The 11,872-nt window shown below is 62.1% G+C and overlaps 3 protein-coding genes across 7 annotated transcripts; 1 reads left to right on the forward strand and 2 right to left on the reverse strand.

Annotated features, from left to right (window-relative positions):
• The first annotated feature begins 307 nt into the window (after window positions 1-307).
• Window positions 308-5,785, forward strand: LOC308227477 (caspase-1-like). Of its 2 annotated transcripts, none has more exons than XM_080630094.1 (9): window positions 308-431; window positions 913-1,185; window positions 1,511-1,629; window positions 1,886-2,062; window positions 2,224-2,458; window positions 2,563-2,715; window positions 3,321-3,430; window positions 3,774-3,879; window positions 5,770-5,785. In XM_080630094.1, exons 1-8 carry the CDS (start codon window positions 425-427, stop codon window positions 3,864-3,866), a joined length of 1,167 nt encoding a protein of 388 aa, XP_080486220.1. In that variant the 5' UTR covers window positions 308-424; the 3' UTR covers window positions 3,867-3,879; window positions 5,770-5,785. The 2 variants fall into 2 exon arrangements, with proteins under 2 accessions (XP_080486220.1, XP_080486219.1); XM_080630093.1 differs by lacking the exon at window positions 5,770-5,785 and adding an exon at window positions 4,156-4,349.
• Window positions 5,014-7,413, reverse strand: ABHD11 (abhydrolase domain containing 11). 4 transcript variants are annotated; one of them, XM_080630096.1, is made up of 6 exons: window positions 7,315-7,413; window positions 6,989-7,124; window positions 6,740-6,913; window positions 6,251-6,421; window positions 5,829-6,010; window positions 5,014-5,526 (listed from the first exon to the last, which is right to left on the reverse strand). In XM_080630096.1, the coding sequence occupies exons 1-6, from the start codon at window positions 7,398-7,400 to the stop codon at window positions 5,388-5,390; spliced, it is 888 nt and encodes a 295-aa protein (XP_080486222.1). In that variant the 5' UTR covers window positions 7,401-7,413; the 3' UTR covers window positions 5,014-5,387. The 4 variants fall into 4 exon arrangements, with proteins under 4 accessions (XP_080486222.1, XP_080486224.1, XP_080486221.1 ...); XM_080630098.1 differs by lacking the exon at window positions 6,740-6,913; XM_080630095.1 differs by having other exon boundaries at window positions 6,740-7,124.
• A 1,204-nt stretch (window positions 7,414-8,617) lies between these two features.
• On the reverse strand, window positions 8,618-9,262 carry CLDN3 (claudin 3; the record flags this gene model as incomplete). The annotated part of the gene is made up of 1 exon (XM_080630140.1): window positions 8,618-9,262. One exon carries the CDS (start codon window positions 9,260-9,262, stop codon window positions 8,618-8,620), a length of 645 nt encoding a protein of 214 aa, XP_080486266.1.
• Between the last annotated feature and the right edge of the window lie 2,610 nt (window positions 9,263-11,872).

Consider the following 11,872-nt stretch of genomic DNA (forward strand, 5'->3'; position numbering starts at 1 on the left):
CACCTTTGCTCGGCCCTGGGGCTGTGGGCTGCGAACGGAGCTGCACCGTGCCTGGCTCTGAGGGGTGCAGGGGGGCTGGGAGCCTTCTCCTCGCCCTGCAGGAGCTGGGTGCTGCTGGGCTGGGGACGGTCACACTGTTTGGGTGCCCCAGTGTCACGGGGGTGTGCTGAGCACCCCAGGAGGAGATCTGAGCGTGGCTGCAAAGGACACAGGGGCTCTGGCCCCAGGCACTGTGGGCTCGCAGGACCGAAGGGGCTTGGCAGGGTATGGTGACAGCCCAGGAGCAGCGCCTCAGCCGCAAGGAAACGGGAAGTGAAGCTCTGGCCTTTTGCTTTCCCTTTTCTCCCCCCTCCTCCCCAGCAGAAACGGACTCCTTTCAAGTCTTCCTTAAAGAAGCCGGGACAGCTCCTCCCGTCTGGGGGCGATGACAGGTGGGTGTGACCGCCGGTGCTGCGGCTGGTGGTGGGCTGGGGTCCTGCCCGAGCACTGCCGGGGTGCTGCTCATCGCTTGCTCACCCTGGCCGGCTCAATGCGCGTAGACACAGCATGTCCATAGACTGGAGCCCAGCACGTGGCATCCCGGAGGAGCTGGGCCCTGCTCCTTGCAAATATCCCCTGAGGAACTTTCTGTGGGTGTGTGGGAAAAGAGGGAGATGAGAGACGGCAGGGGAAGGAGGGGAATCACCCAGGGCGATGGCAGGGGAGGGATCAGCAGCTGGGAGGGGGCAATAAGGAAGGGGGCAGCCCCTGGGGGAAGCAATGGGGAAAGGGAGGCAGCAGGAGGGGTGTTGAGGGAGGGATCAGCACCCGGGAGGGGCAATAGGGAAGAGGAAGACCCAGAGCGGGCAGCGGGGCAGCGGGCACCGGGAGGGTTTGTGGAGGGCTCTGGGAGCTGATGGTTCCACGAAGCAGACAAGCTGCTCCTGAATGTGCGGCTGGACTTCGTGGAGCGTGTGAGCAAGCCGCTCATCTCTGGGCTGCTGGATGAGCTGATGGCCCGAGGGGTGCTGAACCAAGAGGAAGTGGAGGAGGTGCAGGATAAGTACACGGTGCGCACAGACAAGGCCCGCTGCCTCATCGACTGCGTGCGCCTGAAGGGCCCCCGTGCAAGCCAGATCTTCATCGACAGCCTCCGGAAGCGCGATGGCACCTTGGCAGAGCAGCTGGGCCTGGCCACTGACGTGGGTGAGTGATGAGGGGCCGTGGTCTGTCTCTGGCCATGCTGGGGCTCCCATTGCCTCCAGCAGGATGCTGGAGGGGGCCTGGCCCTGGTGAGTGTCCAAGGCCAGAAGGCAAGGGGTAGCTGGGCACCCGCAGTGTCACTGCTCTGTGGCACTGAGTCCCCCTTGCATGCAGCCAGGACAGGGCTGTCAGGGGTGGCCATCCCCAGTGGGGCTGAAAAGGACCCCCAAGAAGCAGCGCCTGGCTCTACTTGCCTGTACATGGCCTGGCACAGGCCCCTCTTGCTGCAGGCTCTTCCCAGTGTAACTGGAGGGCTTTCTGCTTGCAGGGCCCTCCGGTGCGCAGCTGGCTTCCCCCGGCCCCCTCGTTGCCATCCAGGACCACCAGTGGATCCGGCAGTGTTCCCTAAGCGAGTACCGGCACATCAGGGCCACAGAGGGAGACCAGGTGGTGTGGGCAGAGGAGATGGGAGGGGTGCTGGAGGGTGGCCCAGCCATCCTGCTGGCGTAAGCAGGGGCTTGCCGAGAGGAGCCAGGATCTCTGCTGACCCAGGAGCAGGGCAGGAGACGTGGGGAGATGCCCCAGGGACAGGGAGATGTGGATGCTGCAGCACTGGACCTTCTCTGCTATTAGCTGCCTCCCAAGTAAAGCCCCCTGCACTCACCCACCCGCTGCTGAGTGCCGCCTCCCTCCGTTCCCACAGATCTATCCCCTCTATCTGCCGCGCGAGATGCGAACCCGCAGGGCCCTGCTCATCTGCAACATTGACTTTGAGCACCTGAGCCGGCGGGATGGGGCTGAAGTGGATGTGCAGGGGATGACAAAGCTGCTGGAAGGGCTGGGCTACGTGGTGGACATCCATCTCAACTTATCTTCCGAGGTAAAGGGCTGCACAAAGCAGCTGCCACTGGCCCCAGAAGTGGCACAGGGACCCTCCTTGGGTGTGCTGGTGCTGGGGGACTCAGGAACTTGGTGGCAGTGGCTCCTGCCCGCAGCTGGTGGCTGGCTCTCCTGATGTTCCTTCCTTGTGCTGGTTTGTAGGACATGGCTACGGTCATGACTGATTTTGCAGATCACAAAGAGCACCGCACCTCTGACAGCACCTTCCTGGTCTTCATGTCCCATGGGGTCAGGGCTGGGCTCTGTGGGACCAAGAGCAGAGACGAGGCCACAGACATCCTCTCCCTCAATACCATCTATGAGAAGTTCAACAACCAGCACTGCCAGGCGCTGCTGGACAAACCCAAAGTGGTCATCATCCAGTCCTGCCGTGGAGGTGAGTCCCCACCACAAGGTGCCTGCAAGCGGCCATGTGAGACCCGAGAATGGGACAGGGACAGGACACCCCATCATTGCTGATATCTGGCCCTGCCTTCCCAGGCAAGGTGGGCTCTGTGCTGGTGAGCGATGCTGCAGACCTCTCCGTGCCTGCTCCCAGCTCTGCTCACACCACCCGTGCGGCACTGGAGGATGACGCCATCTGTGAAGTCCACCTGGAGAGTGATTTTGCCACTTTACATTCCTCCACACCTGGTGAGCAGCTCCTGGAAGTAGGTGCCCTGCCTGAGGGCAGGTGAGGGCAGTGGGGATTCCTATTCCTGATGCCACGGGTCTCCTCCACGTCTTCCTCCTCGGATCTCCATCCGGTGACTGCTTGGGCATTGCTCCAACAGCCTCTGGAGAGGGCAGTGTCCTCCAATGCTGGGGTATGCAGCTGCTCCATACAGATGCACATCCACCCACAGATCCCTCTGAGAGGCACCAGGGCCAGAGCTTTGTGCTCCGCTTGCCTTCTCTTGCCCTGGCTCCAGCCCTCCCCATCAGATCTGCTCCTTCCCCAGTCGATTGATCTTACCACAGTGGCAACTGTCTGCTCCTGCTGGTTAACGGATGACTCCAGCCCGTGCCAGCTGAGCAGCTGGCGTGACTGAGAGCATGGGAGGGCAGAGAGGCTGGAAGAAAATACATCATTCTGTCTTCCCTGGGGTGCCCTGTCCTTTTCCATGCTGTGGGTTGGATGAGCCAAATATAATGATCTTGGAGAAGGCACCTATCTCCTGCTCCGGCTCCCAGTGATAATCACAGTTGCAGCGAGAGACACCATTGAAGTCACACTTGGGCATCTCATGTCTCCCCAGATACTGTCTCCTGGAGAAGCTCAGTAACAGGATCCATTTTCATCCAGCACCTGATAGAGCAGTTTCGAAACCATGCCTGTAACAGCGACTTGGAGGAGCTATTCCGAAAGGTGAGGTAACTGCAGGAGCGCTGGCACATGCAGCTGTGCCAGCCACTAGGAATGCTGCTGGGAGCAGAGCTCAGGCCAGGCTGTTTCTCAGCCCTGGGGAGCAGGCTCTGTCCACAGTGGGTCTGGTTTGGCCAGGAAGGTCAGCTGGATCTCTGGAGGCATCAGCATCTGCCACATGGTGGGCATGCATGAGCCTGGGATGCTGGTAGCAGCCCTTGGCATCCCTTGCGCCACCACACATGTGCCTGGAGGTGCCCCTGGGGATGCTTCTTGACACCCTTCACACTTCCCATGCCTGGAACAGACCTTCTCTCATTTCTTCCCACTGTCATTCTCACCCTAGGTCCAATATTCCTTTGGAAAATTCCCTCGGCAGTTGCCATCAAAAGAGCGAACTACAATGCCCAGGAAGTTTTACCTCTTCCCAGGCCACTGATCTCCTGACTATGGTAAGTCTCTTCACCTCACACATCTGTGGCAGTCTTTTGTGTGTGCCCCACAGCCAGTACCCAGACAGCATGGAGGAGGGGGAGGAATTCCCCCATTGCTCCTGGGCTCCAGAGCTTATGGCTGGATACCCAAAGGATTTGTGTGCCAGTAGCTGGGGCCAGGCAGCAGCCTGACTCCATCCCCATCTCCCACCTGGCCATAGGAGAGGAGTTCTGAAGGAACTCCTTGTGGTAGCCTGTGTCTCAGGAGCTTTCTCAGTCTAATGTTCTTCACAGGTGAAAAATCAATACACAGACAGCAAGTGTTTGAATTTGGAGGTTAACAGCAGAGAGCTCAAGGCTCTGCTCCAGAGAGGCGCTTCTTCAGAAAAGGATGGACCAGAGGGAAAGCCCAGAAAGAGCAAATCTCTAAACCAGCTATTTGTGCCCCTTTGCTAGGCACTTGCAAACACACCTGGAATAAAATAGTCCTTGGTCTCCCATCCTCCCTTCCTTTTGTGGCCTCCAAACCCCAAACTAAGCAGGGAGCATCAGACACCTGGCTCTGGAGCACTGAACACAAAGCTGGTATTTCTCTTAACTGTCCCCAGAGCCTCTGCCCAGTTGCGACAGAGACGATCCATCACCCCCGGAGCCACCTCTGCCCCATCTTTGGCTTTACCCATCACCTAACAAAGGGGTTTCACAGCAGTTGGCTCTGCGCTGCTGCCCACAGCCCGCGGTGGATGGTTGATCTGGCCAGCAGTGGCTGCTTTTGTGTTGCCTTCCTGGGAACACTGAGCGAGGAGGAGGTGAGAAATCAGAGGGAGCTCAGGGAGGCAGATGTGCTCCAGAGGGATTTTCATGCTTCCCCCTTGCAGGCTCACAGCATCTCCTTGTTCAGGAGGCAGCTTCCCCCACTCCCCCATCCTTCCGCTACCCCGAGGAGGGATGCAGTTCCCCCTGGAAGAAACCCTCAAACCTGCGCCTTACACGCACTGCTCCCACAGCTTGTGGTGTTACAGGCCCAGCCCAGCTGTCACCTCCCAGAAGCATCACCCTGTCTTGCTGAGACACAAGAGCCCCTTCCTGTGCCCACCAAATGCTCCCCATCTTCCACAGCCAGATCCAAACCATTTTCTGCCTTGGCACGGATTCAGCTTTATTGCATGTTCTGCAAGGTCAACAGCCAGATCACCAGTGATCTGGCAACAGAACAAGAGGGTTCTCCTATCCCTGCCCAGCACCTGAGGTGCCCCAGTGAAGCCAGTGCAGGTAGGACAGGCTGTGCAGGCAGGGCAGTGTCCCCAGCCTGTGTCACCCCCTGTCCCTGCAAGGTGGCAGGAGAGCTCAGTAGGATGGATGTGCCTCTCCGCTCCAAGTCCAGGCAAAGGCCTTGCAGGCAGGACTGGGCTGCAGGTGGGCAGCCAGCGCAGGCTGAATCCCTCCTCACAGAGCATAGAGCCCTGCAGCACTGCCTGGAGCTCCTCATGGAGCCCCATGGGGCTTGCAGGAACCTGGTCCCACTGCTATGGTTGTGTCAGGAAGTTGAGGACAGCAGTGATGAATTCCCCAAATTTGTCCTGATGGACTATGTGGCCTGCCCCTGCAATGTACTGGACATCAGCTTTGGGGAAGAGGCGCTGGATCTCCAAGTAGTCTTGGGACCTGCAGGACAAGGGAACATGCCATGGGAAGTGTGGTGAGAGGCTCATCCAGGTACTGCCCTCCCCCTCACTAGGCAGAGGAGTCCCAGGTCTGACCAAGTCCCACTCTCTGCTGGGAAAGCCTGGAGCTGTCCCCAGGTTCCCTCTCAGTCTCCAGTGCATTTTTGTTGTCACTGGCTGCTGGAGGCACAGAGCTCACTCCAGAACCTTCCCCATCTCGGGGGCTTTCTCTCACCCTTGGCAGCTGCAGAAGAGCACACAGGGTGGAACCACTGACCTCAAACTGCTTCTCTCCAGCCCCACCTGATATAAGGTGAGTCAGATCCTCCCAGGAAGAGTGCAGGGCCAGGATACGGCTTGTGGAAGACAGGGAAGTTCATGATATCTACCAAGTGCTGGGAAATAGCGTCCAGGTTCACCCGCCAGACGTAGTGGCCCTCCACCTCTACCAGGTTGGTGAGCAAGAACTGCCTCAGCTGCGGGTGCTGCCACAGAAGGGGATCACACATTCTTCAGTAAAAGCAAAAAGCCCTCAAGCTGTTCTGCCACCCTCCATCCTGCCCTCCACTGCCTTCTCCCATGCTGTCTTTCCCCTGTGGCCCCACAGCCCTGGTAAGATGTCCTCCAGCTGCCCGTGATGGGATCTTGTGGCCCTAAAGCCTTGTGCTCTGGTCCCAGAGATGGGCTGGGAGCAGAAACCCCACCTATGGAACAGAATTTCCTACCTGGACCACCGAACACAGCTGATGGTCAGCCAGCTGGCGGGCTGCGGAGCGAGGTAGACCATCTGGGATCTTCACTGACTTCATGGCAGAAATGTAGGCAGAGAACTCGGAGACGGGTGCGGTTGAGGTGGGAGCGATGTCGACAGAGATGAGGCGCTCCACCAGGTCTGGCTGGGGACACAAGCAGGGCAGATGGATGCCAGCTGGGAGCTCCCCAGTGGGATGGGGCACAGGGCTGTGCTCCCAGCCTGACTCATGGGAGGCTCTTAGCTCCCTCCTGCCTTGGCAGAGAGCTCCACATGCCCTTCCCTGGTTCCCTGTGTCTCAGTATGGGGAATCTCCCAGCTCCTGCAGCTGGGCTTACAGTGCTGAGCAGGACAGCACCCTGATCCTGATGGAGAAAACCTGCCTCTGTGGTCAAGCAGGCCCCCCCTGGTGCCACCCCCCCTTCCTACAGCCCCCAGCCCCGGGGGCCCTGCTCCTGCTGACCCGCTGCAAGGCCAGGGTCATGGCCGTCTTGCCCCCCATGCTGTGTCCCAGCAGGATGCACTTGGTGATGCCCAGGCGGGTCAGGAGGTGCTGCACGTCCAGGCTCATCACTTCATAGGTCATCAGAGGGCTGTGGGGGCTGCTGCCGTGGTTCCTGGCGTCCAGCGTCAGCACCTGCCTGGCCAGGGGCACGGTCACCGCTGCCGCCGCGCCACCCCCGCGCGCTGCCCAGCTCAGTGCCCCCCTCACCGTGCCGCTGCCGCCGCGCACCAGCGCCTTGGCCACCGCGTGCAGGTTGGCGCGGCTACCGAAGAGCCCGTGGAGCAGCACGAGGGGCGCCCGGTCCGCGCGGCCCCGCTCCTCGCCGTAGGACAGCGGCACGGATCTGCGGGGAGACCGCGCTGGGGGCTGGCCCGGCGCCGCGGCCCCAGGCGCGAGCCCCGCCCCTCCGGTGGGGGGGCGGCGATGCGGGAGTGGGGCTAACGCGGGGGGCGGGGCCCAGCCCTAGTGGGGGTCAGCCCCGCCCCTCCGGAGCCCTCCCGCCCCCCCTGCCCCGCGCTCGGCCGGGCGCTTACGTCACCACGGAGCGGACGGCGGAAGGCGGGCGAGGGCGCAGCCGCCCCGGCGGGGCAGGGCCGCGGGGCAGCCGGCGCAGCAGCATGGCGGCCGGCGCGCAGGCCATGACGCTGTGCGTGCGGGCGGCCCCGCCCCGCCGCCGGGCGCCCCCTGGTGGCGGGAGGGCGGCCACCCGCCGTGCCCCCGCCCCGACGATCCCTATCGCCGCCGAGCCCCGGGCGAGGGGGTCTCGCGAACACGAACCGGGCGGGATCCCCAGGGCGGGGGACGCGGGCTCCCGTTGCCCGCGCCTGCCTGTTCCCGCCTTTTTCCGTCAGCTCCCGCCGGCGAGGCCGTGCAGGGCCGGGGGCAGCAAATCTTCCCGCCGCGCCCGCGGGCAGCGCTTTCCCGAGAGCCGCTCCGAGCCCCCGGGGCGGGCGCAGGGCGGGCGGCGGCAGCCGCTCGTGGTCTGCCTACCCGGTCCCGCTGCCTGCCCGGCCCCGCTGCAAGCTCGGGCCCTGCCCGTGCACCTGCGTCGCTCCTTCCCCTTTGTCCCTGCCCGCTGGAGCGTTGCGGGGCCGCGGCCGGGCCGGGTGGTGGGAGCGGTTGTAACACAGGCGGCCTCGCCCAGCCGCGGCTGCTGGAGGGGAGGGGGAAGCACCCCGTGTTCAGTCCGTGCTGCCAGACTTTGGACCGCGCAGGCAGGGAGTGCCGCTGCCCGTTCCCCTCACGCCCCGATGGCTGCGGGAGAGCTGCCCCGAACGGACGGAGGGGAGCAGAGACCCCCAGGCCGGGGGGCACAGCCCCGTCCCCAAACCCGGTGCCTCCGGGGAGCTGCGGTGGCAGAGGGTGCGGAGTTGCTCCTGGGAGGCTGGATCCCGGTCCCCCTCCCGCACCAGGTGGGATCTCGCCCCCTCAATCCCCAAGGATACTCGGGCTACCAAAACAGGACACGTTTATTGACAAATGTAACCGGTACAGAGCAACGCGTAACAGGGACAGACGGCGTCCGGACGGCAGCAGTGAGGGGGGAGGGATACCGGGGGAGGGGAGCACCGTTCCCATCCCTATCCCTATCCCCATCCCTATCATGTCCCGTCGGTGTAGGCAGGGGCACACCGGGCGCCACTTCTCCTGCCGACCTGAAACTGCCTCTTGTTTAACCGAAACCGTCTCTATTTACACAGCCCGGCCCTGACCCCGCGGCCGTCCCCGTCCCCTCCTTCGCGTCCTCCCCTCCCGGTGCCGCTGTCTCCTGTCCCCACGGAGGGTGATGAGGGTCCCGGGGAGGGGGGGTGGGGAATTTAGGGGTCCCGAAAGGTCTCAGACATAGTTCCTCTTGTCGTAGCTGGTGACGGCGGAGCGCGGGGCGGAGTAGGCCACCTTGCCGGTGGTGTACCTGTCGTCTTTGGGGGGGCAGGAGCAGCACAGCAGGGACCCCCCCAGGAGCAGGAGGGCAGAGGCTGCCCAGCCCACGTAGAGCGAGGCGCCCAGCTCCCGCTTCTGCGCGTCAAGCACCAACGGGTTGTAGAAATCCCGAATGATGGTGTTGGCCGACCAGGAGGCAGGGATGAGAGTCATGATGCCGGAGAGGATGAATATGACGCCAGAGGCAATGGTGATCTTGGCTTTGGTGCTCTCATCCTCTACGCAGCGGGTGCACTGGGCGCCCACGATGGCCACCAGTAAACCTAGGACGGCCAAGACGATGGCCACCACCAGGAGGGCGCGGGCGGCTTGAAGGTCCTGCGGCAGGGCCAGCATGGAGTCGTACACCTTGCACTGCATCTGCCCCGTGCTCTGCACCACGCAGTTCATCCACAGCCCTTCCCAGATGATCTGGGCCGTCACAATGTTGTTGCCGATGAAGGCCGTCACCCTCCACATGGGCAGCGCGCAGCAGATGATGCTGCACAACCAACCCAGCACCGACAAGGCCACACCGCTGATCTCCAAAGCCATTGACATGGTGGATGGTTTCGCTGCCGGGCGATGGCGGAGGAGAACCCACGGACCGAAACCGCACTGCTCTCTGGTCGCCGCTCTCGGTGGGGGATCAGCTTACACCTGGGTGCACCTGCACTTATATGGGCTGGCGGGGCCAGCTCCAGCGCCCGCCCCGGGTGGGGTTTCACTGCTGGACGCTCCTCTCCTGCTTCTTCGTCATCGTCACCATCACCTGCATGTCCCACACCCTCCCCTTTGTTTGCAGAGATGGCGCCAGGTTATACTGGAGAAAGGGGAGGGGGGGCAGAGACGCCACCAGCCACGGCTATCCCCGTGGTTTCAGGGCGATGGCACTGCTCATTCTGACCCTCTGAAACCCCTTCCTTAGGGATCTGGAAATCCCTCGGCTTTCCATTCCCCCCTTCCCCAAGGAGGTACTGGTGGGTCATTGTTTGGCTTATTTGTGGGGCTCTCTTATCAGCGCTCACGTTTAACAGCATGGCTGTGCAAAGTGCAACCTCTTTGCCTGTCAGCACGAGAGCACCCATGGGTGCTTCTTGCCAAGGCAGGGTGGGAGGTGGAGGGGGTCCCTCCTGCCCATCCCCCCTCCAGCTCCCACCCTGCCTTGGCAGGGAGTGCTGGTGGGAATCCCCAGGCAGATGATAAATATCTGTACTCATCCTGCTCACATCTCACGGGCTTGAAGGAAGCTGGTAAAGCACGTAACTGCCCAGCAGCGTCACCCTGTCACCCTGAGCAGGAAGGGAATCAAACCCCACAGGGCAGGTGCAGGCAAGGCTGCTGCAGTCACGCTCCAGCCATGGCTCTGGGGTGCATGCGTGTCCCCTGTCACCTGCCCCCCCTCCCAGTCTTGTGTGTCTTTGGCAGTGATGGTATTCCCAACACCCCCTGCCCCCAAGGAATGTGGTTGCTGGACATGGGCTTGCTTCTGCCTGCACTAAAATCTCCCATATGACTTATTAACTACTCAAGAGCATGGTGGGGTGCTGGCAGCCCTCTCTGCTCAGGCACCAATGGGAGAGCCCCACATCTGCTTGGCTGTACCCCACAGCACTCCACAGCCAGGGGGCTTGGCATTGGATGCCCCACAGAGCCTTAAAATCCCATATCTGCCTGGGTCAGCTGTTGTCACCCTATGTCACCCAAGCACCCTGTATTCATCCCCTTGCAGCAACCTGTATCTGACTTACACCAGTATCTGACTTACACCATCCTGTTACTCCATGTCCAGTCAGGTTAGCCTCTGCCAGACCATGGCATCCCAGAACCATCCTTTGTCTGGCCAGGTGGGCTTCTGCCACCTGTTTGTACCCTAATCACCTCCCGAGGGCATCTGAAGCCACCTCCAGCCAGCCAGGGCTGGTGGCTTTGTGGGTACCCATATGTGCTGCTGAAGGAGAGCCCATGCAAGCAGCACCCAAGGGCCTTGTGCCCTTGTTACTCAGGGGGTGCTGGGGGTCCTGGCCCTCGGGGGTCACCTTGGGGTGCCCATGATGCCGGTGCTGCCAGCAGGTGATGGTGGGTATATCAGCTCCATCACCCCCAAAACTGAGTGGGGTCTGAAGTGGCCGAGGGCTGCCAGGTCTGCAGGCAGGAGTGTGGGCAGCAGCCCCAGGGTGCGGGTTGTGCGCAGGTGCACACCCCCCCCCAGACACACACACACACACACCCCCTCTGCCGGCAAGGACACCTCAACACACAGACACACAGACAGGTGAACAGGCGCACGACGGCGGTACGAGTGCACACACGCACATGCCGCGGCGCACCCACGATACACCAGCACATGTGCCCAACCGCTGCATGGACACGCATGGCTGCAGGGGCTGGGGGCCAATGGGGATACCCCAGCTGGGAATGCGTGGTAGGGGGGGATACTGCAGGTAGGGCTGTGGGACCATGGGATACCCGAGGCAGGGCTGTGGGGCAGGGGGCAATACCAGTGGGTACTGCTGTGGAGCAGGGGAAGAGGGGAATACCACAGGCAGGTGCACGGGGCAGTGGGGATACCCCTGGGGTAGGGGCTACTTGGGCAGGGATGGGATGAGAAAGGGCGGGCAAAGCACCACAGCCCCCGACCCTGCAATCAGAGTCCCACACGCCACGTCCTGGCTCTGTCATCCCAAATTGCCCAAAGTACAGACTGCACCGGCCCGGGGCAGTGGCTGTCACCTGACTCACTGCTGAGGAAGGGGCAAATCACCCTCTTTCGGGGTGCTGGCTCTGCCGTGCTTCAGCTCGCATTCTTGTGGCGAGGAAACCCGCCTGCCGGTGTTTACTGACAGCAATGGAGAGAGGCCAGCATCCCTGCGGGGGTCCTGGAGCATCCCCATCCCTCCTGCTGCAGTATCCCCCACCCCAGTGAAGCCCTTCTGCTTTTCTCCCGCAGCTGGGAAGGGATGGGAAGTGTCACCTGCAGCAGGTCCCCCAGCATGGGGACAAGGTGGGGTGGCTGCATGGGAACAGGTTTGACCCTCATGATGTGGTGACCTTGGATGAAGTTCAGACCCATGGGTCACGGGAGCATCACTGTTTTGGTGGACCTGTGCTGTGGGAAGGACACAGGCACTGATGGGGGGACCCACTGTGTACCCAGCACCCCAGGGTGAG

This window comes from Psittacula echo, assembly GCF_963264785.1.
Source record: "Psittacula echo genome assembly, chromosome: 15".
NCBI lineage: Eukaryota > Metazoa > Chordata > Aves > Psittaciformes > Psittacidae > Psittacula > Psittacula echo.